Genomic DNA, 24,074 nt, shown 5'->3' with positions numbered 1-24,074 from the left:
ACTTGTTGGTATTTTTAAACAAGTTTTGAGCAATAGTCCACTCCCTGCGCCGGATCATTTTCAGAGGAATGTTTTTCACTGAAAACACTGACCTATGAATTAAACAAGCATAAAAAAGGCACCTAACCCAAGTAATGAACCAGTGTCATGTCTATACGCACCAGACAAATTAGCAAAGAACCAATTATCAAATTGTATCTTTAGGCACTTTGTTATTAGAAGTCTGCTGCAAAAACATAAAAATTTATTTTCTCATGTATTTTATTGAAACTACAAAAAATGCCAAAGGTAGTTTGACTGGCTTAAAATACTATTTGTGCACAAACAAGGTGATTACCAAAGGGCTACTTCCTGAAAACTGCATATCTCAGCATGATGTGCAGTGTGTCTTTGAGAAATGAGAGGAAAGAGGACAAGAGGAGGACAAAAAGAAGAAGTAGCAGTTCAATAGCAGATGAACAGTCATTTTAAAGGAAGGCAAACAGGCAGAAAAGGGTGAGATATGCTAAATTACACAAGAACTGGACTGAAAATCAGCAGAAACAGGTCATCAGGAGTTTCTACAGTGATCTGTAAAAGACAGCAAGGGTCTGTCATGGTTTCGGGCTGTATTTCAGTGAACGGTGTTGGGGATTTTGTTAAAGTTGATGGAATTATGAACGCTGAAAAGTACCCTATAGTCATCAGTCATGGGTTGGACTACCGAGAGCCTGGACTTACTGCTATTACTATAACGGATCATACCTACAGAGAATGAAATAAAAAAACAGCCAACATCCAAAGAAGAGCTTTGAATGTTCTTCAAGAAGCCTGGAGAACTATTCCTGAAGACTCAAAGAAATTACAAGAAAGCTGACTAAGAGCATTCAGGGTGTGTTGAAGAGTAAAAATGGTCATTCCCAAAAATTCACTTTTGGGCTTGCTAGAATTTTACAAACTTTTTTCTTTGCCTTATAAACTGTATTTCTGTGTATGTCGGTGTATGTTTCATGACATCCCTGCACCCATTTCCCATTTTCCTATAAAGAAATGACATGTGGCTCAAGACTTTTCCACAGTACTGCATAAAATTTAGGACGTACGTCTGAACGAGAGACTGTAAGATCAAGAAAATAAGGAAATATAATGAAGCTTACAGCTCAGTGAAAACAATGTGACATTAGAGTGAATAAGATAGTTTAGATCTTAAATAATAGCCTATGGTCAATAATACTCAACATCACTGTTTCACACATTTTCCTGTGTTTTTCACACCTCCAGCACAATTTATGTTTAAACTGAGTTGCCATTTCCACAGTTGTGTTCCTCTGCAGCTGTCAGGAGTGCACAGGAACACAGAAAGAAACCAAAACTGAAGGGAAAAGTACTGAAATACGTCTAAACCCAAACATCCCTCACAAAAAAATGACAATACTCCTTAAAAAATATATAGATTCAGGCATATACTGCAATAACACTGCATCTTATTACTGTACTGTAGCAGATATGATGGCTCATATATAGATATAAAACCTAAGCTTTAAGATCATTTAAATATGGTACAGCATCTCTCTTTTCTGCTTATTGCACGTCTAATAATCTGCTTTCACACGTCACAATCTGTAAGCACAGAAAAGGTAAATACATCAGCTTCTATGGAAGACACTGCGGAACAAACTCTCTTCAGTTTCATGGCAATTTCATGTCAGAAGTGAAAACAGAAACAGACTAAACTGACACTTTTCTCACAGACTTTCTGGTAATCTGCAAGAAGAACAAAAAAAGGCTTAAAAAGTTGTAGTTCCTTCTTCGCTCGTCAGGTCTTTCTTCTGGATAAAAACAGTTAAGCTCCATTAGTAGTTAATATAGCTGTTAGCCCTCATGTAGTGTAAGCTGCAGTGGTAAGAGGTTCACACTACCATTAACCCTTTGTGACACAGGGAAAAAGGGAGAAACTGGAGAAAAGAATAAGAATAACTGAAGTGATGCTCAAATATGGGGTTGTGCATGCCTTCTTCATGTGTCTCAGCTCTGTCTCCTCGTCATCAGCAGTCACTTTTGATTCATTGAGTGGAAAATGCTGCTAAAAATAAATTCAAAGTGCTCACACGTAACAGAAAGGTATTTATGTGGTTAATCTTAATCACACCGAGAGTGAATGATAAATGCAGCACTATATCTAGGTGTGTTTATGTAACTTTGTCATTCTTCAGATTAGGCTGACATTTGTCTACTGCCGGAAAAATGGTGGTTTTTACTAGATCCCTGCATCCAGGATGCATTTGCCAGAGAATGAGCTGAACATGAGATCATAAACTCTGTGTTCATCTAATCTAATGCAACTGATGTCCTGAGTCATAAATAACTGCCGAATGACTTATAATTGCAGAATTTGCAAATAATGTCCTTACTGTTGTTCCACTGAGTTTAATAAAACATGTTTGTAATTTAGTGCTAAGCCTTTTCTTGTCTAACTGAATACATTTTTTCTCCATAAATTACATAATTACATTCACAAAACTTCATAGAAATTAAAAAACAAATTCTATATGTCACAATTTTTTAATGACTTTAACGCCCAAAAACCTCACCTGTTTTTCTGCCTGGGGACTGTCTGAGCTTACTCTGTACTAAAAGCTTTGTTATGTGTCCCTGATCATATGTAACCCAAATGACTTCATTGCCCCAGATGCATTTATAGAGTGTAGACTAGCTCCAACCTTTGAGCCATTTACTAAAAACACTATCATGTGTGACCTGGCTCAATGAGATGCTAACTGTAATGGTACTTATACATTTTATAGCTTTTGTTTAAGTAAAAGTTGTACTAATATTAAAATATGAGTTTTTTAAAGAGTAATGTGGCCAATTTTATGTAATATTTCCCTGCTGCAGATCATGCCCAGATTTGTCGCCCACCATGGGGCTCTATCAGTAGGCTTAGTTTATGGGTCACTTCCCTTGAAATTATGTGAGCATGTACAGTAATATGGGCATGTGTGTGTATAATTGTGCTGTCCTCTAATCAATTACCTGAAGTTAGTCTCAAACAAAAGGGCATTTGCTAGACGCTGTAGGTGTGTGTGTGTGCCTGTACAGTGAAGCAAAGGTCAGACGTCAGTGCTGTAGGAGCGCGGCGGGGGAGGAAACGTGTCCGAGGGACTGCAGTAGCTCAGAGGGGAGGAGCTCTGAGGGTGAACCGACAGAGGAAGAGATACAGACGGGTTCTCGTAGTAAGTATGGAAGCCGAGACGCTCCCCTCCGTTACGCATGTCGTCTGTGAGTCCCGAGCGCAGGGTGTACGGTGAACAGCTGGGGCAGTGGTGAGAACCCGAATCCAGCTGATCCAGAGAGACGGGGGTGATGGCAGTGCCGTCCATGGCGAGGGCGTTGCAGGCGTTGCATGGAAAGTGAGAGAGAGGATCCGGTCCTGCCATGGAGGCCACGTCCACCTCAGAATCATTTTTCTTACAGCAGTAATACTGCAGGAGGATGACAAAGAAGGCACCAGGGTGTGAGCAAGAAGAACAAGGGTTTGGATGTCTTCTTAAACATTCTGTGATTCTAATTGCTTTATGACATCAAAATAAAGTTGTGATATCAAAATCAAAATATGAACAGTGACAAACAAAATTCAGTTTAACATGGTGGGAATTAAGTATTTTTTTTCAGAGGTAGGTGAAAAGACTGACAGTGTACTCAGCCAGCTGTCACTAGGCTTTGGAAGGGCAGTCTGCACTGTGCTTTGTGCAAATGTTGAACCACTGACTGCTCTGGCCACCACATCTGCTTTTATTGTAACCAGATCCAGCTGTGACTTGGTACTAACTTGGTACATAAATGAGACAGAATGTGGAAAACCATGTTAAGGTGGCAGACAATTAGACTGGGTTATGGCTCAGTCTCACTAGATTAAAAATAGGACTGCAACATCATTGAGTTGCCTGGTGACTGAAGTGAATTGTTGGCAAATTTAGGGAACGATTGGAAGTAGGTCGCCTCCAGATTGAGCGTTCGACAACCTCAATCTCACAGCAACCACTTTTGCTTATTTGTTTGATTGTTTCTATTTTAACTATTGCAATCTGACTGAAGCCTAGATTATACTCTGTTGTGGACATGGACAATGTCCTGGACGGTCAGACAGCTGAGTACTCATCCCTGTTACTACTTTTTGAAGTCTGCCAACTTGGTTGGTTGTCTGGTGATTTAAATTTCTTGTTTTTTTACTGTATAATTGTCTGTCTTTACCTTACTGACTGACTGTTGCTTTAAATTGGCACTATGTGAATAAAATTGCATTGAAATGAATTTTATGTATGTCACTGGAACCCCGAGTCTTAATTTTTAAACGCACACAGATTGCAATCAGCTAAATCAATATGTGGCAACAAGTGCAACTAGTCTGCAATGGGTCTCTTTGGATAAGGGGACTTCACCCAGCTGGTTACCAACTTGTTTGTTTGGCAACCAGCTCTGCCTTGTGGTTATATTTATTAATAAAAGCAAGTGGCTAGTGTCTGTGATATTTTGCTAGTAAATTAAAATCCTGGAGCAACTACAACACTATCTGTGGAAACCTTTCTGTTTCAAGCCTGAGAAGTTCAGTCTGGACTCTGATTGTAAGTTAATGCAAAATCCCAATTAGTGTGAATTACTGTGCATGTAGATGGCAACAGATTTGCACTAATTTATCACAGTATTATGTCAAACAGATACCAAGTAACTGCCAACTTGACGCTACTTAATTGCAGACTAATAGCAGACTGTGTCAATTTCCCATTTTTTCACTCGCTTTTAAGATGCTAGCTGAGTGCGAGTGGTGCCCATCTTTGAAGCAAGTATTTCAAAGACAATAAGACTGCAAGTTCATTGCACACGGTCACAAACTAGATTAGTTAGTTGAGTTTGTTAAACCAGTAAACATCAGTAATGTAAAAAGAGCTTTTGGGTGAACAGCAAACTGCCTAAAAGACCAAGAAACATGAACGTGCACAGTAATACCTGGAGTCTACAGTAACAGAGAACTGCTACAATGCACAGCAGTATCACTCCGGCAAGTATTCCTCCGGTTATGACAATAGTTCCCGCTGACATCCGACCAGCTCTCCATCAAACCCTTCACACAAAATCAACAAAGACAGAAAAGAGGCGAAAAATGCGTCAAGAATTACATTTGGATTTCAGTAATGTTAGAATAACTTCTGCAGAATATTTAGCATACTTACGTCCAGCAAAGGTTTCTAATGCCTGAAAAAATAACCAAAATAGGCTGGATTAGTGTATTTATATGCCATTATTATACAATTGCAACTGATAAAAATGCACAAATGCCATTCTTCCAAAATAAAAGTCCTTCTGTTTTCATGATGTAAAAAAGCGAAGCTGCTTTGCTTCGAGCAAATATGATTCAAACGATTCTGTTTCTGATTGAATCAAATGGCAAACTCTGGTGTATTTGTGCAGAGAACAGGAAACATTTATAAGACTATTTACTCTTTACAAACTGTATTTGCCAGAAGTCTGTCCATACCCCAAACTAGGTCTACTTACATCGTTATTGGGTTCAAATAGTGAGATTTTTTTTGTCATATTTTTGCTGAGCTGCAATTGAATATCACCATATTTTTGCAGGGTACTGTGCATAAATAGGATATCACAAATTCTAATTTTGACATTTGCTTATTAGGGATAAAACAAGAAAGTAGTTGTATTTTTAAACATTGGCACGTGAAGGGTAGCTGTTTAGCACTGCATGCTGTCTTAATGCTGAGCTCATCCCCTCCCAGCTTCTGCTCAACACTCAGTGAACTAACATGAGAGGAATGCTGAACTGCAATACTGAACTATTTCTTTCATTTGTAACCCATCTGCAGTCTATAGCCTCCGGGCTAATGTTTTTTTTGTTTTTATAATTTTCAGAGGTTAAGTGCTCAGAGCAAAAATAATCTTTTGAAGGCACCGTCAGATCTGAATTCCAACAAACCAACCGAACACACACATAAGAAGACAGCGGGAGAATGTAAGGAGGTAGGAAACCATAGCAGGCCTGAGGACTGTTACTCTCAAAATCACCTCTCTTTGGAACTCCTGCAGGTAGAAAAAGAGGCTTCTGTCAGGAGGAAATGTTTAGCATGAGAAACGCTACATAGCAGCTGTTGTGCTATGCCGCTGATAATTTCTATGATTCTGTAATTATGTAATTTATATTCAACCAAGCAACTGTTTAGCCCATAAATACAGTGTAGTTATATAATGTGTGGCTTTTAAAAATTAAATAACACACGTGGTTGCCTAAAATGTCTAAAAGTAGTTTATAAAATACACCCCCAGGCCACATTTTAAGCTGCTTGTTAATACAAATCAGCCACTCACGTGGGAGCAGCCCAATGCATTGCAGCTCAAGTCTGAAGAAGTGCTTAGTTGATTTCAGAGCTCAGAGGAGAATGGCCAGACTGCTTCATGTTGATAGGACGGCAACTTAGAAAAGTACATTTATAACAACAAAGGTATGCAAATGAGTATCTGTGAATGGATAACACATCAAATCCTTGAAGCAGTGTGCATGGTCTTCTGTTGTAGCAGCAGTAGACCACACCCCCTGCCACTCCTGCTATCTAAAGAACAGGAAACTAAGGCTACAATTCACATTGGCTCACCAAAATTAGCCAATAAAACAGTGGAAAATGTTACCTGCTCTGCTGATTTCTGTAAGTAATTAGAATAATAGGTTGAGAACTTCGTATAAACAACATGAAAGCACGACTCTGTCCCACCTTGTATCAACAGTTCCAGCTGCTGCTTGTGATGTAAAAGGTTGGAAGTCTTTGGGGCCCTTAGTGCCAGTCAAGCATTGTTTAAACACCACTCCATACACAAGTGTTGTCCCTGACTATGTCCATCCTAGTATGACCACAGTGTACCCATCCTCTGATGGTTGCTTCCAGCAGGATAGCACGCCATGTCACAAAGCTCAAATTATCTCAAACTACTTTCTTGAAAATGACAGTAAGTTCACTGCTCTCAAATAGCCTCCACAGTCACCAGATTTCAGTTCAATAGAGTAACTTTGGGATGGGGTGGAATGGAAGATTGATATCACGATAATAATAATGCTATCACGTCAAAAATAACCAAAGCCTCTGAAGAATGTTTCCAGCATCCAGTTGAATCTATGCCATGAAGAATTGAAGTCAGTTCTAAATGCATAAAGGAGTAAAGCCACATGTACCTAATGAAGTGGCTGGTGGGTTTGTATTACAGCCGCTGTTTCATGACAAAGAACCTGTTCTTTCTATATAACCCATAAATAGGCATACAAAGGAATGAATCACGCTCACTCCAGAATACTTAAAACAACTGGGAGCTGTTTTGAATTGAAAAATAACACTCAATGTGTGGTTGAATTAATCTGCTGAATGCAGCAGCACATTCTCTGCATACTAATAATATGTGTGGCATTTCATACAAGTATGTGCAGCACAGTTTCAGCATAATAATAATACGTTCAAGCGATATGTCGCTTGTCCTTTTTTTAACTGTGACAGCTTCAAAATCACCTCTCACTGCTGCGCTGATAGCTGCCACCATGAAATCTCCTGGATATTATCAGGGCATACTGTCACATGAACCCAATTCCTCTCCCCTTTTCTTTGCTTTGCAGGTAAATCACCTTAAGCAAACAGATCTGATTGACACTGAGACACAAAAGAACCAAAGTAGTGTAAAGAAATAAAAGAAAAGAAAGAAATCAATGCAGATGCACGTATATTTATCTCCAAAGCGCACAGCAAATTTACTGTCTCGCCTCAAAAAGATCTGCTTCTAAACAAGCCTGTCTGAGAGAAAGCACTAAATTAGCTGCGTGCGGGCGATAAAGAACCCCGTGTGTGTGTGTGTATGTCTTAATTTCATTTTACTGGCAGTGACATCAAAATACTAAATAAACAAACAAGCACGGCACAGAATACCCAAATTAATCCGCTCAGAGAGTGACCTCTTATATCAGCTTTTAAATTTCATGATTTTGACATTAATTTAGACAAATTTGCATGGCTGCGTTCGGGCAGAAATATTCATTTTAGGCACTGCCATTATAGTAATTACAACACCAGAAGACTCTATTTATCTACCGTTCAACTTGATTAACTAAAACATCCAGATATTTCTCACTGGAGTAACAGCATTTAATTATGCCAATTAAATGGATTCAAACAAACAAAAAAACCCAACTTCCCTTTATATTAATGCACGTTTGTGAAAGCTGTGAGCTTTCTAAAGCAGTAATTTGCAGTTAATTTACATTTCATTGACTAATTAATAGATTTAACTGTTCTGGGATTTGATATTTTGACATCTGGTAAATCTCAGTAGGAAGGCTAAATAAAAAGAACAGTTCATAATTGGGTGGCTTGGTCAGCTGCCAGCGAGAGGTTTTACTGCTCTGTCCCTTTATTTGTCCGATGTATCATTAATGAGGTTAATGACCCTGAACAATGAATAAACTTGAATCTCTATTTTAAATGGATAGTACAATCACATAAAGCACTACATCTCTTTCAGTATGTGTGCGGCCTGAAATGAGTATGTGAGCCTCCCTCTCAGAGAGCTCACTTCTGCAGTATCTTCCATTGCGTCATCGTACTAAATTATATACACCACAGACCGCGATAATGTCGTTAAAAGCGATGTGAAGTCTCTTTTGCTCCCCATTTCTCCATCCCCTCCCCGTCTAGCTCACAATCTCACGTCTCCTTACTCCTCTTTGTGCATCTTATCTTTTCTTCATTCTCTTTGTCTCTCATTTACTCTTTGAAGAATATCCTACTTTTTCCAACATGCCATACATCATTCCGGGCTCAGGCTATCGACTTAAATTTAAGACCTGTGTGCAACTACTGTGGCACATGCATGCAAAATTCATAACCTTCTCTGAAATATATCAACAAAGGCGCAGCAATGGAATCTTTCTAGAAAGAAAAATAAGTCACTTTGACTAACACGCGACCAAATTATGCTAGAGAGGGAGCGCTGAGGTAAAGCCTCAGATTAGAGAGTTTCCAGTAGACTGGAGAGACAAACATGCCAAGTGACAGAGGTTGGAAGACTCAACTTTAATGCTGTCATCTTATCCAACACAATTCATGTATGACTCCCAGTGGGTTCAGAGCTGTCTGATTTAGCTGGGAAGCACACACACACACTCATAATACCACACAAAACCCTTAGATTTAACTGTGGTCTGAAAGAAGGATCTGCTACAATCCTGTCAGTGGCTGACTTGGACAAGTGACACTGAAGAAGGGGGATGAAGCTGTCTCAGAGGAGCCAACAGGCATCTGATTTCCACAACACAGAAGCTACATAAAGTCATTATGTGTACCAGTCCCAGGTGACCTGTACACTCTAGTTATACAGACTGTATCTGTCAAGTCAGCTTCAATCACAGAAAGAAAGGATCCACTTCCTCACTGTACAAAAAGCACCGCTGAAGGAAATGTAAATCCCTGAGATTTGCAGGGATTTTGAGAGTTGCCAAGAAATGATGTAAAGTATATGTGCAAATGAGAGACAGGGAGGCTCTTAAGCAGTCAGCAACATTGTCACTCTTGACTCAAAACACTGAGCGTCTAGCAGGGTTGGGCAAAAATTCAATTTTGGCTTCAGCTCATTATTATTTTCACTGTCGATTAATTTGTACTGAGAGAAGAGAGCAGGTGGAGGAGAACCTGGGGAGGTGACGATATGCACCGGAGAGAAGAGGACTGAAAGTCGGAAGAAGCATGAAAGATTATGTGTGTGATTGAGAGGGAGACAGGTGGAAGACTGAATCTGCAAGCAGTAGATGTAGAGAAGGTTGATGAGCTTAAATATCTGGGGAGTGAGAGTGAGAGAGTGAAAGCACAGTGGAGTGTGTGGAGATGAGTGTCAGGGATGATTTGTGACAGAGGGATAACAGCAAGAGTGAAAGGGAAGGTTTACAAAACAGTACGGAGACATGCTATGAGATATGGTTTGGAGATGGTGGGACTGACACAAAGTGTAGAAGTGAAGGAGGACACGGAGTAGGTTGGTGTGACAGTGGGAGATGCTAGGGACAGGCAGAGAATTCACTGTGGCGACCACCTGCTTCTCATCAGCAGTGATGATTCTTGGCTCACAGGTTGGCAGAGTTTTAAAGAGAAGTTTGTGTTTGATTTGAGGTTCATAGTGCTGCCGCAAATAGGCACATACAACAGGTAAAAACAGGACTTCCAATTAATGATCTAAACATAGCAGCAGTGCTGGAAGGGTTCAGAGGTGCACAAGGAGAAATATTTAAATCAGGTCATGCTTTTTGCTTTGTATTGGACACACTGTTAGATTTCATTTATTATGAATGATCTTAGGCATCAAGAATTTGTCCTTGGTGGTTTTCTGATATTTCTGCCATCTTCTGGGAATTCTCTGACATTTTTGTAGACGATTTGATTAATTGATTAATCAGAAAGAACATAGAGAGATGACTTTATTGAACATCCGAGTCTCAAAAAGTCTGTGTGCATAAATAAAAAAAAAATCTTTATCAGATTGCTGACTTTGAAAGAAAACAACTCAGAAAGAAAAATTCAACCACAATACCACAACTTTATTGATCCTTTGGGAAGTTATTCTTTCGAGCGAATGCATCTGTATGGAAACAGCCAGCAAGTTGACTCAACTGTCTGAATTTTGGAGTCTGGGTTAATGCAGCAGATAAATTCAACAATCGCAGGTTGGGAACCTTCCTCATAGAAAATACAAGGCATTGATTGGTCTCCGACTGGCCTCCTCTTCTTCTCTACTTGTGAAAAGCCATTAAAGACCACGAAAACGGGAATTCTTGCATGCAAAGATAATAAATCATCAACTTTAACACAAATACACATGCTAAGAAAAACTAAATCTGTTATACTGCATTACACCATATTTACCCTGATGTTATATTCGTCTCTAGCATATACTTTATTATTAGTATTACTTAAAAATCACATTAGCCTTGCTGTAACACAGATCAGAAAAGTGACTCTTCTTCTTCTTCTTCTGCTTTTTTCTCCTCTCCCTCTCTTTTTCGTTCACATACAACATGCACATGAAGAGTTCATTAGAAAGATGATTAAACCTTTGTTCAAGCTACCACAAAATCCTCTCATTTCGACCTCCGCAATGTTAGAAACGCTGAGAGAAGTGAAGAGGTTTCACACTCCACTTGCAGAACTATATTTAGCAGTTTTGCCATCTCTTAACACAGTGAAAAGCACGAGATGAGAGGCAGAAGAGAGAGGTGTCATATTTTAATTCGTTTTCTCTGCGGGAAATGAAACGATCCTCGCATACAGCTACATGCAAATGAACACGCACACACCCACAACCAAAAACACCCCTGATCGAATGCTGAAGAGGTAAAAACACCGCTTCCCTCAGAACTTTCACGTGGGACGATGTGGTGATGATTAGTGTTGTGAAGCTGGGAGGTTCTTCTCCCATGTGATGCCTGAGTGAACTGTGGAAATTAGAGAAGCTATGACAGGAAACTTTAATTAGAAAACTCTCTGCTATACGGTAAAGCAGTGGATGACAGCAGATCATTAGATGAAAAGTGATCCCGTATCTGTTCAGTCAATCTGAAGCTAAAAGGAAAATTAGCTTAGGTTTGCAGCAAAGGCTGGAAATGGGGAGGAAATTTAATTCGTTCAATTCAATTCAGTCTATTTATATAGTTCCAAATCACAACAGCACCTTACTGTATACATCATTTCAATTGCTTTATGTGGTAAGGTAAAGACCCTGCAATATTAGATAGAAAGCCCAACAATCACACAACCCCTTGTAGCCAAGCAGTAGGCCACAGTGGGAAGGAAAAACTCCCTTTTAAGAGGAAGAACGAGGTGCAGGGAGGGGTAGAGTGGGCGTGAGCACAAAACGTATGCTAAAACTCGAAGTGCACTTCCCTAGAAATGTTACTACACAACTATCGCGATCTGTCCACTACTGTCCATTTCTCCTATCCATTTATGGTTGCTTGTTTGAGTGGATTAGTGAAAGATTAATACTTATAGCCTCAATATAAGGACTCACAGATTTAGCAAATTCCTGGAAGGAGACAGCAGAAAATATCATGAGGGAATGTACAAAGAAGGAAAAACCTGACAGCGTTTTATTCGTGTCTGTTGTTACTGGCACTGCATGCACAACACCAAGACATGACCACAATGTAATTAATGCATAATGAACCAGACACATGCATAAATGTTGGCAACAAGCCTAATTTAAAACCACTTTTACTTGTCTAAAGTGTCACAGACTAAGAATGTCACAATACCACCAATAACAGTGCAATTATATGATCCTTTATAACCAGTTTAATACCAAAACTAAATGATTAGGCTATGTACCAAATCATAAACACCTGACGTGTTGCTGGCAGACTGTTAATATTATGCATCATTGAAAGGAGAGACTTGAATGTTAGGCTAGTTCATGGGTAGCACTGCCCAAATTAGATGAGTTTAAGTATCAGGGGGTCTTTTTCATGAAAGAATGAATACTATGTCACTCTCTTGCGGTGAACAAAGAGCTGAGCCTGAAAGCAAAGAGCTGCAACTATTCAACATCAAAAGGAGCCAGATGTGGTGGTTTGGGCATCTGTCCAGGACATTTCTTTGGTCCCTCCCAAGTGAGGTGCTTCGGGCATGTCTTACTGGAAGGAAGCCCAGGGGCAAACCCAGGACATGATGTAGAGATTATATCTCTCGACTGGATTGGGAACGCCTTGATGTCCTTCCAGATGAGCCGGAGATGCATCCAGCATCAGAAGATGGATGAATAGATGTCTAACTGCTCAAAACTTATATACATATCATTGAAAAACTACTAAAGCTACTACTATGTCAGAAAGGCGGTATGCAAGATTTTCAATATATGCCTTTTAAGTTCTTATTTAATAAGAGCTAAAAGATATGGATAAGGGTTAGCATGTGGTTAATTTTTTATAAATAAAGAGATGAGTTTACAAATGGAGAAAGGACAAAAGAGAGAAGGAAAGCGGGGAGGGATCAAACGGGGAGAGTAGGGAAGCAGGAGAAGGTGGCAGTGCCTGAGTGGCTGAATGATATACCCACTCTTAAATAATGATATGAATATTTCGTTGAGGTGGCCTTCAACTTTGCGCCGCAAATCACAGCAGGTCCTTGCAATTTTAAAGCCCCGGGGCTTCAATTATTCAGGTATCATTCCTTTAACAATATTTTTCCATCACAGGACAATTTAGCCAGGTAGTAAAATCGGGGACTTTTCTGCCTTGTCTGCCTCTGAAAGCACTCATCTCAGCGTGTGAGGAGAGGAACACATCCACATCTAAGACAGAAACACCCACTATCAGAAGGGTGCAGAAGGGAACAAAGGCAGCCAGAGGGAGGAAGGTGGTGTGTGTGTGAGTGTGTGTGTGTGCTAGATTTCATTATGAAATACTCAGAAAATGAGCATTTTTCCTTATGACTGACGGCACATGAACTTAATCAGGTCTCCTGTTGCGTTTGATGCAGTTACCGCATGTCCTAATTACCTCATTGTCAATTATTTTTTGTATTACTTATGACTGAATGCATCTCAGGGGTTCTGGGGATGAATTTCTTTCAGAGTATGCCAAAAAAAGGAGGTTATACAGAAATCCAAGTACACTCTTGAGATCCGAATTGAAGATCCACAGCAAGAGCAGAAACACAACTTTCCTTTGCACAGCTTGCCCAGAGGTTCAGAATAGAGATCAGAGGCACAGCATGAACTTGTGGCCAAAGGTTTACAGTGCTGGCTTCCTGTAACAAACAGTTCCAGAGACATAGCTGTACCAAAAGCACCCTTACCTTTAGAAGTCAGCATCTGGGGTAGAGCATTCTCTGCTGTGCTGCAAATCCCCCCTGGAAAACCCCCAAAAAAGACCTGACATCAGTTATAACAATGATTTCAAGAGATGCCTCAGGGCCCCAGCAGTGATGTGGTCAGCACTGCGGCTACAGTAAATGAACGAGTTTGTCTCAAAGTGGGGATGGGTCTGTCTGCATTCCCATCAAAAATCCACTCATCCATCAATTTTCACATCATTAATTGCTCACCCAATCAATGACACATTTTGCCCCCTGTCAGTGCTCATATTACCTCATAAGACATATGGAAGTTGTCATAATCGTGGAAATTAAAGCACATTTTCTGGTCATTCACGCCACAATAACCTCTGAGATCTTTTTCATCCTAGTCCAATGCAATCAGACAACTGTACGCAAAATTACTAGAAAGAGCTGTGAGATAGATGTTAAACCCTCTAAAAATAAAAATCGATTTTACTCACCTTACTGTCCACATCATTTCAAGTAACGTCTAAACTACTACTACAGTAGAGGCGATTTTTCTTTTTTCTTTTTTTGGGGGCGAAATAAAATTGAAAATCCTTACTTTTGCGATATAAACACATCTAATGCTTTAACCGAATTGGCGGCTGGAGGTCAATTTAACAGCTGTTACATCACTGATTAGCCTCGTTTTACTCAATTAAGCAGATAAATTAATGCGCACAGCTGTTAAGTGTCGCGCGGATGACTGTAAATCCAGGATGCCCTACCTTTTCGGACTGAATGTCTCAGCAACCTGTTAGAGAGACGTTTCTTTTCTTTTCTTCCCTTCTTCTTATTTGCACCGCTGTCGGTCCGGTGTTACGCGGCTCCACAGACAATAAAGTCCAGTGATTTCCTCTCCAGCACCGGTCATTAAAGGTGCCCGGAGCCCCCCTGTGCTGGCTCTACAACCGGAATCATCACGTCATTATCCGCCGTTGGTTATCCCCTCTTGACCACGGTTTTACTCACAGCATGGAGCCAGTGAGGGCCTGTGGGAATTCTCATGGCATCCGACCGCTCTGTGAAGCGCTAAAGACGGATGAGACCAGGCGGTAGTCCGGCTGCAGAGTGTCACCGCTCGGCATGGCCGCGTTTTCAGCGAGGTTCTCTGGGGGCGTTTCGGCACCTTCTACCGCCGTGCCCGGTGGGGCGGGGTAGAAAGAACAGTGGGAAGAGTGAAACGGTGTCAGCTGTACCGTGTGATATCATTTTACAGGACGATGGAAGGGGTGGTGATGGTAGTGGTGGGGGGCAGGGGGGGCAGAGGGTCGTCACCAGTATGACATGAAAGCGTAAAACGGGTGCATGATATGCTCGGCTGCAGTGGGAGAGGTACACACGGACTCTGCGGAATCCAAAGGACATCCAAAACATGTCATGCCACTTGTCTCAGTAAGTCGTAAGCTTGAAAGAATCCAGAAAACCAACCTGCCATATTATGTCTACACAGGATTTGAGATATTTTGACAGGAAAATCTCCCCAGTAAAAAAAGAAAAGTTGTGGGGAAAGAAGAGGTTAAAAGGCTGAGTGACACACACACACACACACACACACACACACACACACACACACACACACACACAAATTAAGAATTGAAGCTGCCCCTGGATCTGATTAATGTGCAGCAACTATATAGCAAATATAGAGGTCATACTCAAGGGTGAGCGGTGGCCTTGCTTCCGTGCTCCACTTTTACTTTCCTCTCTGGTTAAGGACTACAAAATGCAACAAGTAGGTTACAGGCTACACAAAACAGCTACTAAAAAACCTCGAGCCACTATTTGTGCTGTCCTTGGTGCTGAAGTCGACTATAAGCAAAACAGAGGGCAGGGTGATACGCAGCTAAAGGACTGTTCCATAAATTTCATCGTCATCCTTTTAAGTCCCTCAAGCAGCTGCAGACAACTCTCTCAAATGACTTGAGCAAACAATGTCCATCATGACAGTAATATCCACATAGCATGCACTGTGTGCACAAATATTTGGAAAGTGTTCTGCCTTGAGTATTCTAGTCTTAACACCTGCGCAGAGAGATCTAAAAAATCTTTTAAAAGACGTACGATAGGAGGTTAGATCCACAAATATGTTATTCTAAACTATTGGCTCACGCAGTGTTTAACAAAGCAGTGAACACTCTTCTCATCAGTGTTTCATAGAGAGTCATGCTCTCTGAGTGACCTTTTTACAACATGATGTTAGCCTTGTTCCACCAGCACTGCATAATTTGTCGCCCCTAATCTAATTTTATTAAAATCTGTATTTTCTTTATGTTATTTTTGAAATCCTATTAAAGTTTCTATAGCTACTAAAGAGCTTTGGCATGTTTCCATATGGAAAATAAATTTAATTCACACTGAAAAGTCAGAAAATGTAAAAAATAAATAAATAAAAATAAGTCTTTCATATAGATGTAGCCCTTGAAATAGCTGAATTATTTAGGCATGCTCGGTGGATAGTCCATGTTTTGCTGCAAATATTCAACAGGATTGTACATAAAAGAGAGAGAGAGAATGTTTATAGGTTGAGGCATCATTATTGACCAAGGAATACCTCACGATAGATTTTTGGTCAAAGGTTTTATAAACAGCATTTGGAAGGTTGTGGTTGCTGCTTCAGTGAAATCTGATCACAAACAGATGGAGAGAAAAAAGCGACTCCACAGATGCTTTAATGTTGATAACTGAACACCTAATACTTACGCATGTGTATATTCAGTTTTGGATACAGCGAGCTCGTTGCATTTATTCAACAATACATTTAATCCCGAGGAGTACAATTTGCCTAATAATTGTGTGTGCAGTATAATGAGGAGATTTAGTCTGGCTAAACTTGTCTAAGTATAATCTTGATCCAGAAAATGGCTCTTCAGCATTTCTCTGCTTCCCTGTGTCTCTCTGGCTAAGTTAAGCTAGCTTTGTAGCAGGGGGCTGATGAAGGCAGGCCAGTGGGGAGCGCTGAGATTACTGCTCAAATTGAATAAAGGAGTCGACACATTACAGCAGCTTAGATGATACACCCCACTGCACTGATTAACTCAAAACAAGCTCAGTGCTATACACGGGAAACAGAAACACACATAAACACAAAGCCTACAAGCCATGCGCATAAACCTGGCCAGCCCCCCTCTTTAACACCATTTTTTCCTGCATTTACCTTCTCTCATTTTCTCTCTGCTACACACACGCAGCTCACAACCGCTCGCCGTGGCCTCTGCCTCATGACTTGAGTTCATTACTGCCTTGGCAGGAGTCCTCCTATGAAATTAGAATGACAACAGGAATGACACAGAGTGTAGCGGTGGAAAGTTTACACAGGGTGAAATCGAAAGAGAGTGTGTGCGTGTGCGCACGTTAAACAAATCTAATCTACTCGTCTCTGATTCATGGGCAAGCTTGTCTGCATGCATTTGCGATACACTTCCTCTTTGCGTATGTACCCAGTCTAGGAGATGGAGACAGAGAGCGGATGAGACAGAATGGCTTCTGACAGGAGAGCACAGCATGAGCACAACTCTCTGGGACAAAGTCGCAAAGCCTTTCTCAGCAGGACCACCAGCTACTGTTGACAGTGCCGGCTGAGTTTATTTTCTGGTAATACAACTTGTGACACAGTTACATAGCCCAAAGGCTGAATTAGAACTTTCTTAACCAAAGAAGCACTGGGAAGCTGCTGGTCTCCATGGTTAGACACCAAGGAAAGGCTACTTCTCCAGTTCCTCAAAAGCAAAAGACACTAGCAGTGAATGAGCAGATTGGATGCTGCACATATGCCTTGTTTCCGCTGCAAATTTTACCCCAGCTTCATGGTTGGTCTAGAAACAAGTTGTTAGAAATGTCATCCTTTATTTGTGTAGCATTTAAAGATAAAGACAAATACATTTTTACCCAGGCGAGCAGTATTGAATGGCTGTCATTTGTTTGCCTACTTTGTATCACTGAGACTCTAGACTTTGGTCTAAATTTGCAGTACTTTATACATTTTCCTGGCCTGAAAAGTGAAGCCGGTGCAGAAGCATAGGGTGACTCCTTTGAGTGTAAAATAAGACACCAGAATGGGGAAGAAAGGGGATTTAAGGGACTTGGTTGTTAGTGTAAGACAAGCCGGTCGGAATATTTCAGAAACTGCTGATCTACTGGATTTTTTCCAAACAACCATGTCTAGGGTTTAAACAAAAAACCAAAAAACAGTTTATGTCAGGGGTCAGAGAAGAATGGCCAGGCTGCTTTGAGCCGAAATGGAGGCAACAGTAGCTTAAATAATCATTTGTAACAACCAAGGTATGCAGAAGAGTGTCTATGAATGCACAACAAGTCTAATCTTAGAGCAGATGAGCTACAGCAATGGCGGACCACTCTGGGTGCTGCTACAGGAAACTGAGGCTACAGTTTCAATGGCTTTAACAAAACTGGACTCTAGAAGCCTGGAAAACATTGGCTTGTCTGATCTGTCTGAAGGTTGCGTCATTGTGACACATTTAGATGGCGGGTGTGTAAAAACACTGGTGGTGTAAACAATGCTAGTGGTGATGTAATGGCGTGTGAGATATTTCTTTGGCATATTTTGGGTCCCTTAGTACCAGCTGAACATCGTTTAAGTCCCACAGCGTACCCGAGTATTGCGGCTGACCGCAGTACACCCATCTCCTGTTGGCTGCTCCCAGCTCTTTAACACACCATGTCACAGAGCTCAAATCTGATTTCCTACACATGAAACCGTGTAACCAAATAGCCTCCAGAGTCACCAGATCTCAACACAATACAATAGAGCACATTTGGGAAGTAGTGGAATGGGAGATTCGCATGCTGGATGTGCAGCTGCCATGTCAATATGGACCAAAAGCTGTGAGGAATGTTTCCAGCACCTTAAAAGAATTAAGAAAGCTCTAAAGGCAAAAGAGGGACCAACCCAGTACTAACAAGGTGTACTCAATGAAGTGCCCAGTGATTATATGACAGCAACCATATGTAAGTGTCCAATTTCACTGCAGGTGCAAACTTGCATGTGACAAATAAAGGTTTATTTGATTGAACTATTAGTTTGTTATAAAGTACAGAATGTTCAAAATGGGATTATTTTGGCTAATCAGTTTAATATTTACAAAAAAACAAAACAAGACACTTTAAGTGTCTGGACTTCTTTAAGTTGCTTGAAGACGTTTCACCTCTCATCCGAGAAGCTTCTCCAGACCCCCAAAAACACTTTCCTGTAAACCTCAATTGAATTTTGATTTGATTTCTAATTAGGTCATTTTTGCATTCTGGTAGAGCAAATTAAGCTGTGCACATGGTAAAAATTATCCTCAGAACGTTAGCACTGCTCCTGTGAGCAGACTGGCTTTGTAGCGTCTAAGTCAAAGCGCTGTTTGTCTCAGAGGCTACACTGCAGGCTAAGATGTGGTTTTTTTTGTTGTTGTATTTATTTTTCACGACAACTGTGAACAAAACACATCACATGGAATCTGGTCTTTTCTTAGTCCTGATGTGGGCCACTTCTATATGTGGTCCCAAAACAGATACTTTTTACCCTCTCCTCAGTCTGAACAGTCAAATAAGAAATCTTTAATGTCATTTGTCTAACCGGAGTGTGCTCTCTATCCAAACCAGAGTCGCTAACATATCTGTAGACACAGAAAACACAATATATAACCAAGAAATTACAATGAACCTTTTCTAAAATAAAAACATATCAAAAACACACCACTTCAAACTTCAGACAAAGCCTGAAAACTTGCCAAGTAAAGAAAAAAAACCCTGATGTCCCACAACCCATTTATGTCAAAGAGGAGAATATAGCTACAGTTTAAATTATGCGAGTAAAAGCACAAGCTGATTAACTTTTAATAGACCTGCTCTTATATATAGTACATTACTAGCAGGATAACAAAACAGGAACATTGCATGAACCAGACTCTGAGACAACCTCAGTGAATACGTTAAGCCGAAAGTCTGGTTCCCTTGCACCCACTTTAAATGAGTGCTTACATGCACCACTCTTCCAAAGGCCAAATAGCCTTCACAAGTGTTTTATTTTTTACACCTAAATAAACTCAAGTGCCTTCAGTGGCCTCTGAGCTCACCAGATTGAGGCATCAATAAACGTTTATGTGAAATCCTGGAGGGTGAGTAAGTAGAGTGTGAAACTAGATTTTCAACTCCTTCAACCTTAAAGTTGTTTTTGGGTATAGTACACACAGTTTGGGAGAGGCAGGCCTGTAGCAGCAGTACAGACAGGACTGAAGCTTTCCTGAAGCTAGCGTTTGTTCTTATTAGTTCAAATTCAAAATGCCCTCCCTCCCTCCTCCCCTCCCTTTCCTCTTCAAAGCTGCAGTATCTTGGATTTAGTGTTATGTAGGACAAGTAGCCAGTTCTTAATATCCTGTATTCTCCACAGAGGAGATTTATGCAGCTGATCTACCACTGAGGCAATGCTTAGACCAATATAGTCAAAGCTAATTAGATCTGTTTGTCACCACCAGCAATGCTCTGCGGTGCTGTAGAGTAGAACATATTTGCTGCCATACATCCAGAACGATCAAATTAATTCCACATTGTACCATTAAAAGGAGTGTAGAAACATGATCCTTCCCACAGGTAGCATTGATCAAATTTTAACCAGGCTTTATTTTTCCCCCCTTATTTTGTGGTATTACCAAGAAGCAGTTGTTTTTATTATCTCACCCTATTATAATCTATGATTTGTTGATTATATTTTGTATCAATATGCATTATAATCCAAATCTGTGAGAAAGTGACTAAATGGGTCAAATCTGGGGGCCATGAGGGATGCTCTCTGCAACTTCTGGACATAGCCAGCGGCTGTTTGACACCCCTGCACCTCCTGAAGATCCATTGTTCAACTGAAGGAAAAAGCACCCCACACCACTGTGGCACGTAGAAAACATCTCAGGTGGCTTGTCATGTCAGTAACCTTGGAAACCATCAGGACCATCAAGGTTAAATTGTTCTTATCAGAGAATAAAACTTTCTTCCACCCGTCAATGTCCCATGTTTGGTGCTCTCTTGAAAAGTCCAAATGGTCAGTTCTGTGGCGTTCAAGGGGACGAGGCCTTTGAAGACATTTTTGGTTTTTGAAGCCCAACTTCAGTCTCAGTTGCTGTCTGATGGTTACGGAGCTGCAGTCGGCACCAGTAACAGCCTTAATTTGGGTCGAGGATCGTCCAGTGTTTTGACGGACAACCAATTGGATCCTCCAGCTCAGTGCTGGTGAATTTTTTTTGGGTCTTCCACTTGACTTTTTCGTTCCATGACTCTCAGGATCATTTAAGAAATTCAAAATGACTGTCTTAGTGCGTCCCACCTCAGCTGCGATGGCGCGCTGCGAGAGCCCTGGCTTATGCAGTTCAACAACTCGACCACGTTCAAAAAGGGAAAGTTTTTTTGCCTTTGCCATCAGAACGTCGTGACAGTGTGACTACCTGACAGAAAACGACAACGAATCCATATTTTTGCACAGATTGGGCCTTTTAGAGGCATGTGGTCTCAAACTTTTGATCAGCTCTAAAACAGCATGTTTCAGTTTAAGTGTTGTTTTCAATAAATTGCATGCTCAAAAGAATGTTTTGTCGCACTGCCATTTCTTCTTGTTGCACGTTGAAGCTCTACTTGGATCCTTGTTAAGATCCAACCATGCAAAATAAATTTTTTTGCCATTTTTCAAGTGGTCTTAAACTTTTGATCAGGACTGTACTTCCATCATTTTTAAAATAAAACCTTTTTCTTTTGTTTGCCCTACGAATCAATCAAACTTATAACGGCACCTAACTCATGGATGAAGCAGTGTCGTGACGAAACATAAGAGACAATTTAGCACAGAACTAGTTTTAAATTATATCTTTAAGCACTTTACTAGCAACCTCTTGTAAAAACACATCAGTTATTTTATAATTAGCTTTTTTATCTAACTTTATGAAAAATGCCAAAGATAACATAGTTTGACAGGAATAAAAGAATATTTTTTCACGAGCAAGGTGAACTTGGCATATCTCAGCAGTGCAGTGTGTTCTTAAAAATTCTTAGGAAATTGGACAAGTAGCGTACAGAAGTGGAGCAGAGGAACAGTATCTAAAAGTCATATCCTTAAGAAATCCAGCAATCCAAATCAAGACCTGAAACAGGACCCGAGAGATGCATCCTGATCCTTTAAGTTGATGCGTCTACTGTTCACTAAAGACTCATCGGAAATGGTCTCAGTGGAAGTGTGGCTGCCAAGAAGAACATCTTTACAAGGGGAAATTCAGAGAAAAGGCTGAGGTATGAATAGGGATGGGTACCGGTATCCGGTGCCATGATGGCACCGGTTCTGACATAAACGGTAGTAACCAGACCGAAAAGCAGCGCACATTTCGGTGCTTTATTTCGGTGCTTTATTTCGGTGCTTTTTTTCCTGAGCTGTGATACACTTTCTTCTTCCTTACATTTGTATTGGCGGTTGGCAAACAACTGAAAGGTGCATTACCGCCACCAACTGGTATGGAATGATACACTTTAGATTCTAGCCAATCATTTTAAGTTTCCGAGAATAGTAGGCGGGTCCAGGTACGTACGTTCTTTTAGAGCAGAGCTACAGATTAAAAATGTCCAAGGCGAAGCGGTCAAAAGTCTGGCTGTACTTCACAGCAAAAGATGCAAACTCAGCAGCTGCAACAAGTGCTTTAAGCTGATACTGTGATACTGTCAAAGAAGGTAACACCTCAAATCTGATGAAACACCTGGCGACGCATAGTGTTTTTTTTTAAAGCCGAGAAATGCGCCGTATTTGATAGCTTGCTGCGAGACCTCACACCGAGCACATCTACTGCTTGTGGGTTGCCTGTTATCGGACCCGGAATTAGCAACATCCCCCAAAAACCCGAAGAGGAGAGTCCTGGCCCCTAGCCCTGCCAGTGTAGCAGAAATGATGACGGATGATGATGGCAGCAGCAGCCGTTCTTCTCTGCGTGAGTAGCTTAATGTTGTTCGTGTGTAATTTACGTTGAGTAGGCTAACCACGTTATTACATTAATGCATGTAAGGTGAACAGCAAACACCATCATAGCTACATGCAGCTGTCTTCTTGTTTGATGGCAGATACTCCCTTCACCCTGGCCAAAAAGGCTAAAATGACCAAAGAAAAAGTGGAAAACAGTTAAACATGAGAGGTTTTTGGACAAAGTTTGTGTTTTTTTCCATTGTTTAAGCACTGCTTCCAGCCAAGAATGATACCATATATGCCCCATAGCTGCAGAAAAGGCTAACATTGTTATCTTTTTACAAAAAAACAGCTGAACATGAGAGGTTTTTGGACCACTTTTGTGTTTTCCATTCTTTAAGCACCGGTTTGAGCACCGTTTAAGCACCGGCACCGTTTCAAAAGTACCGGTTTGGCACCGGTATCGGATAAAACCTAAACGATACCCATCCCTAGGTATGAAAAAGGTCAACAAGTCTTCTAGAACGACTAATCCAAATTTGAGGTTTATTGTCAATACGTGAGGAGGTGGTCAGGGGAGAGGTACAACAGTGGTTGGTGTCATGGTTTGGGGCTATATTTCAGCCAGTGGTGTTGGGGATTTTGTCAAAATGTATGCAATTATGAACACAGAGAAGTACCATCAAAATTTGATCCATCATGTAATACCATCTGGAAAGCATCTGATTGGCAAAGCTTTATTTTCCAGCATAACGGTGATGTCAAACACACTCCCAATGCAGTAAGAGTATGAGCCGTGGATTTGCCTCTGCATAGCCTGAAGAAGAGCAGGTGAAGGCTTTTCTACAGTATGAGGCATATTAGTCAATTCTGTTAACATGCTCTACTGAGCTTGGCTTAATTCTTTTTTTAAATTGCATTCAATAATGCAAAGTATCTCCAAGCACAAGACCAAGACAAAATCACCTGCGGCAGCCTCTTCTTCAGGGTTCGGGCAGAGAGTCTGTGAGTAATGTATAATTTTCACATAATTTAAAGTTGTAGAAATGACATCACGTTGAGTCACCGGCATGCAAACATTTCTGACTTTAAAATAACCTCAGTGTGTGACGCAGTTGATTCTAGCAACTACTCGTCTCTCTGTGCCATCTGTGTTATTTAATGTGACTGCATGCCAAGAAAACTGCACCCAGAACATCAAAACTCCTTTCAAATTTAACATGAGTCACATAAGAGTCACAATGATTTGAGGTTTCAGT

General features: G+C 40.7%; 1 protein-coding gene and 1 long non-coding RNA gene across 2 annotated transcripts; one reads left to right on the top strand and one right to left on the bottom strand.

Moving 5' to 3' along the window:
* Positions 1-83: 83 nt before the first annotated feature.
* On the bottom strand, positions 84-21,936 carry LOC146496158 (protein FAM163A-like). The gene is made up of 5 exons (XM_085142863.1): positions 14,612-21,936; positions 13,860-13,913; positions 5,208-5,229; positions 4,984-5,098; positions 84-3,461 (listed from the first exon to the last, which is right to left on the bottom strand). The coding sequence occupies exons 4-5, from the start codon at positions 5,074-5,076 to the stop codon at positions 3,090-3,092; spliced, it is 465 nt and encodes a 154-aa protein (XP_084998989.1). The 5' UTR covers positions 5,077-5,098; positions 5,208-5,229; positions 13,860-13,913; positions 14,612-21,936; the 3' UTR covers positions 84-3,089.
* Positions 21,937-21,938: 2 nt separating this feature from the next.
* On the top strand, positions 21,939-23,731 carry LOC146496157 (uncharacterized). The gene is made up of 2 exons (XR_014871104.1): positions 21,939-22,157; positions 23,311-23,731. It is a non-coding gene; the product is annotated as an uncharacterized LOC146496157 (long non-coding RNA).
* Positions 23,732-24,074: the final 343 nt, after the last annotated feature.

Source organism: Neolamprologus multifasciatus, chromosome 19 (assembly GCF_963576455.1).
Source record: "Neolamprologus multifasciatus chromosome 19, fNeoMul1.2, whole genome shotgun sequence".
In the NCBI taxonomy this organism is placed as follows: Eukaryota; Metazoa; Chordata; class Actinopteri; order Cichliformes; family Cichlidae; genus Neolamprologus; species Neolamprologus multifasciatus.
Note: the sequence above shows the minus strand (reverse complement) of the source record. Positions and strands in the feature narration are given on the sequence as shown.

Bases quoted from the DNA above. Each gene is read 5' to 3' on its own strand.
- LOC146496158 (XM_085142863.1), bottom strand. From the start codon at position 5,076: ATGTCAGCGGGAACTATTGTCATAACCGGAGGAATACTTGCCGGAGTG. The intron at 3,462-4,983 runs GTATTACTGTGC...ATCCTCCTGCAG, and splicing joins TCTGTTACTGTAGACTCCAG to TATTACTGCTGTAAGAAAAA.